Raw genomic sequence first — 5486 nt, forward strand, 5'->3', positions numbered from 1 at the left:
ACGCACGCACACACACACTTACTCTCACACACACACAGACACACACACACACAGACACACACACTCACACACGCACACTCACTCACACGCACGCACACACTCACACACACACTCTCACACACTCTCGCACACACACACACACTCACACACACACACACTGATATTGAACAGTACTTTGCCAACTGTTTAGCCCTTATTTTAGATAGCCCCCCAATGCGAAGTCCACGGATCACCAGCCTGTTTACATGACCTAGACTACCAAACACCAGCACAATAAGCTGGCATTTGTACCCAAGTTTCCCAATGGTAGATATCAATGACTGATATTTTAAAGTCTTAGAGCAGTAAGAGTCCTCCATAAACAAGTCAAATGCACATGACACCTCAAATAGTGTAACTGTTTTCCCATTCTGAGAGAAGTTAACGATATCTGGTGTATTAGCAAGTCCTAGAAAAGTGTTTGCAGGTGAGTTGAACCATTCAGACTGTACAGTAGTGTGTTTAAAGATCTGCTCATCAGCCACACAGGGAATCTGAGCAGCAATGAGGTCCACAAGTCTGTCATGTCTGGCAGTATATAGTCCTTTAAATGATGAACAACTGTTCATGATGTGGGCTACTGACTCCAGGTGTTGAGGAGGGTCATGCAGCAGGCAGAGGCGTGAATGGGTGGAGGGAAACCACAGTGATAGGTTGTATTTTGTAGGAAGAACCTGTAGACGTGCTTTTACACAGAAAGTGAGGATCTCCTCACTGATGGTGGCATTGCTGTAAATGGTGTGTGATACAGAGTGGTCCGCACAGGGCAGTTTTGCCAACTTTCCCTGGAGTTTTAGATTGGACCAGTACTCCATATTTTGGGCTCTTTGAATAGACAAGAGAGTCTGCCTTGATGTTCTAGGCTGGAGCAGGTGAACAATGTTGTTATGGTGCAGTCTGGCTTCCACGATGACAGATGGGTCCTCTACGACTGCATCAGAGACCTCTACAGGTTGGTAGTGGGAGGTCCACTTCAGTTCAGCACCTGTCCTCCAGCATAGGTCGTTTAAGTCAGGCCAGTCTGATGACACACCAAATCCCTGTGCCCGTCCATCCAGCTTTCCATTTGGCGACTCAGTCATTATGTTGTCTAAGTCATCATTCCACAGGGGCAATTTAAGCGTGATAGTAGTTGGATCGGACTGGCATTTTTTCCGATAATAATTGTACACTTGCTCAGTGTTATCAGGATCAAGCGGTGGCGTGGGAAACATGCAGTCATTTAGGATAATGTCAGTCGCCTTTGCTCTACGATGCTGCCATAGGTAGGTTAGTTTGTTTTTGCCTACCTTTTGAGGGTTTCTCTGATGCTGTCTTGTGGCAGAGGCCATCGCTGGTTGTATCACCTCCCGCAGGTACCGCAGTTGTTTTTCAATCCAATCGGCCGGGTTTGCAACAGGGTTTGATCTGGATCACGCGTTATCATCCAGTGGCAAAGTCCTTAAAATCCGCACTACATACTTGAGTAACGGTAGTCCAAGTTGTCCTCCATCTGTACGTTTTATGGAAAATATTCCGGTTTTGAAGAAGGCCCCATTAAGAACTGTAAACAACCTTGACCACTTCCTGAAATCTCCGGTAAGTACAAAGTTTTGTTTTTCTTGTAATCGTTTTGTATCCAGGCCTTTCCTAAATTGTCTTTCGTGATACTGGAAATTTATCCATTCATTTTCTGTTAGCAATCGTTCATAATCCGTGAACTCTGTAGATGGAATGTTACAGGCCGACGGAATGAGTGCTCCCTTCCATGAACTAGGGACTTTACCATTAATCATACAGGTGTTAAATATGCTTTTCAATATGTAGCAGGATGTTTCAGATTCTCGTAAGTAACACCATCTGAACCGCTGGCTTTGTTATTGGGCAGATTTACAATTACTTTCTCAATCTCTTCTATTGTAAACGCCGATGTAGGCGGTGGCGACTCAGTCATTATGTTGTCTAAGTCATCATTCCACGGGGGCAATTCAAGCGTGATAGTAGTTGGATCGGACTGGCATTTTTTCCGATAATAATTGTACACTTGCTCAGTGTTATCAGGATCAAGCGGTGGCGTGGGAAACATGCAGTCATTTAGGATAATGTCAGTCGCCTTTGCTCTACGATGCTGCCATAGGTAGGTTAGTTTGTTTTTGCCTACCTTTTGAGGGTTTCTCTGATGCTGTCTTGTGGCAGAGGCAATCGCTGGTTGTATCACCTCCCGCAGGTACCGCAGTTGTTTTTCAATCCAATCGGCCGGGTTTGCAACAGGGTTTGATCTGGATCACGCGTTATCATCCAGTGGCAAAGTCCTTAAAATCCGCACTACATACTTGAGTAACGGTAGTCCAAGTTGTCCTCCATCTGTACGTTTTATGGAAAATATTCCGGATTTGAAGAAGGCCCCATTAAGAACTGTAAACAACATTGACCACTTCCTGAAATCTCCGGTAAGTACAAAGTTTTGTTTTTCTTGTAATCGTTTTGTATCCAGGCCTTTCCTAAATTGTCTTTCGTGATACTGGAAATTTATCCATTCATTTTCTGTTAGCAATCGTTCATAATCCGTGAACTCTGTAGATGGAATGTTACAGGCCGACGGTAGATGTTCTGGGGTAAAATCCAGGACTTGCCGGCGGTGCTTGTAAATTTTACCGCTTTGTATCGCCTGCTTAAAGGCTATTTAAGGCACACTCACACACACTCACACAAACACACACACACACAGACACACACACACACACACTCACACACACACTCACACTCACACACTCACACACACTCACACTCACACACTCACACACACTCACACTCACACACTCACACACACTCACACTCACACACTCACACACACTCACACTCACACACTCACACACACTCACACTCACACACTCACACACACTCACACTCACACACTCACACACACTCACACTCACACACTCACACACACTCACACTCACACACTCACACACACTCACACTCACACACTCACACACACTCACACTCACACACTCACACACACTCACACTCACACACTCACACACACTCACACTCACACACTCACACACACTCACACTCACACACTCACACACACTCACACACACACACACAAGGGGATTATATTTATATATGTTTCCCTAATATTTTCTTGGTATATAAACATTTTCTGGAAGTCCCCCTGAGATTTCATATTCCAATAATTCAATAACACATTTGCATGTTCATCGTTCTCTGATGGCGGTTAATGGTCACAAATAAGATACGTAATCTTTTCTTAATCTATTTTTACTAATTTGACCTTTTTACGAGTTTTATAAATGCTTAGTAAGTGTTTTATTTTGTTTTACATGTACTTAATCATTTTAATTTTACATTATTTTATACATTGTTAGCAATTGTTTTATTTTGTTTTTATTTAAAATTAATTAATGAATTTTAATGTTACATAGTTGTTTTTGGTAAGTGTTTCATATTGATTGTTTTATTTTAAAATGATTTATTCTAATATTAAATTTTTATGATTTAATTATTTGCTTTTCATCAAACCCTGCTTTAAGACAAGAATATCATCTCAGTGTTTTTCCCAAAATAATGTATTTGTGCAGAGATTCTCGACAGACAGTGATGTTTGAGATTCTTCTGAATGTGTGCTGTCATCGATCATAAATATAATGACACATAAACAGGACAGCTGTGTGGAATTGTGGGTAAAGGTCAAAGCTTTTACTAATCTACACAGTTGTATAATATTACATCGGCAATTTGCTTTTTGCAAATCTCTATAAAGAAGGAGAGGTAATGTTCTGTGTGTGTGTGTGAGTGTGTGTGAGTGTGTGTGAGTGTGTGTGCGTGAGTGTGCGTGTGTGTGTGTGTGTGTGTGTGTGTGAGTGTGTGTGTTCTTGCAGTTTAATCTGGTTTCTGGAGTCTAAGAAGACGCACACTGTTAACAGTGTTAAAGGTGATGAGAACATGATGCCAATCTACACTGATATGATAAGAAACAATACAAACGCTGACCAATACACTGTATAAAATAATTTTCAAAGTTGTAAATAAAAGGTTATTGTAGTACATTTTACAAGAACATACTATTTCAGTCGTTCTACTTCAAAATTTCACATTTAAATTCAGTGTTGTTTTAGTTTCATTGGCATACTATAATAGTTTTTGTTAATATTTTGGAATAGTTTTTATTTGTATATTTTCTGCTTTCATTTTAATTTTAGTCAAAGTTTTAGTAATTTTAATTTTTTTAATTTAGTAAGTTTCCGTTGTTTTTAAATATGTCTATATAGTTTTGTTAATATTTTATTAATATTTATTTCAGTTTAGTTTGCTGTTTTAGTACATCTCGTTAAAGTAAATTAAAATGAGAAATTTCACCTGGTTTAACTAACTAAAATGAATATGTCATTTTATTTCAGTTAACATTTATTTTATTTCAAGTAACAAAAATGCTTTTTTTTATGGCTTTAACTATAATAACCCTTGTTTAATTCAATGTTTCTGTAACGTTCTCATTTTTAAGTTCTAAAAAAGTTCTCTGAACGTTCAAAACGTTTGGTTTTTTTAATGTTTAAAAAATGTTTTTGGAACTTTAAGGAACGTTACATTGTATCATTTTGCAAACATGAAGGGAATGTAACGTTTAAAAAACATCAGATGAACATCCAACTAAAATGTTTCAGGAGAACATTCCATGAATGTTGTATAATAAAGTTTTTGAGCTCATGTTTTGAGAACATTATTAAAGGCCAGGTAACCTTGCATGTTCTGATAATGTTACTGGAATAACGTTAGTTCGTAACCTTGACCGAACGTTCCCTGTCAGCGGGGTTTCTGTGCGGTGATGTTTTGAGTGAGTGTTTGATGTAGTTTAATCTCTGCAGCTGTGGGATGGCGGTAAACGTTTACTCCACGTCGATGACCATCGAGAACCTGAGCAGACATGACATGCTGGCCTGGGTCAACGACTCTCTGCAGCTCAGCTACACCAAGATCGAGCAGCTGTGCTCAGGTGAGCTCCGCTCTGAAACAGCTGTGTGTGTGTGTGTGTGTGTTCCGGCTCTGCTTCGCGACGCTGACCGCTTGTGTTCTTCAGGTGCGGCGTACTGTCACTTCATGGACATGCTGTTCCCCGGCTGTATCCTGCTAAAGAGGGTGAAGTTCCAGGCCAAACTGGAGCACGAGTACATTCACAACTTCAAAGTGCTGCAGACGGCCTTCAAGAGGATGAACGTGGACAAGGTGAGACGGACAAAGATAAGATGCTTATATGTGACCCTGGAGCACAAAACCAGTCATAAGGGTCAATTTGGCACTAAATAAAATATAAGTATATATACTAAATGAGAAAGTTCAATGAAGAAAAATTGAAGCACTAAATTACTAACTAGAAATAAATATAAAAATAAAATAAAAATAAATTTAACCTAAATAATGATATTAAAAACATGACAAAAAGAATA

General features: G+C 39.8%; 1 protein-coding gene across 1 annotated transcript in view; it reads left to right on the forward strand.

The window, feature by feature from the left end:
- The window catches only part of mapre3b (microtubule-associated protein, RP/EB family, member 3b), a 13890-nt gene that overhangs the window by 3915 nt on the left and 4489 nt on the right, over positions 1-5486 (forward strand). Inside the window, exons 2-3 of the mRNA XM_016476866.1 lie at positions 4908-5035; positions 5120-5265. Of these exons, the coding sequence (XP_016332352.1) occupies positions 4908-5035; positions 5120-5265 (274 nt within the window). The remainder of the gene's footprint in view (positions 1-4907; positions 5036-5119; positions 5266-5486) is intronic.

This window comes from Sinocyclocheilus anshuiensis, unplaced genomic scaffold (assembly GCF_001515605.1).
Source record: "Sinocyclocheilus anshuiensis isolate Anshui unplaced genomic scaffold, SAMN03320099.WGS_v1.1 scaffold1422, whole genome shotgun sequence".
NCBI classification, from domain to species: domain Eukaryota; kingdom Metazoa; phylum Chordata; class Actinopteri; order Cypriniformes; family Cyprinidae; genus Sinocyclocheilus; species Sinocyclocheilus anshuiensis.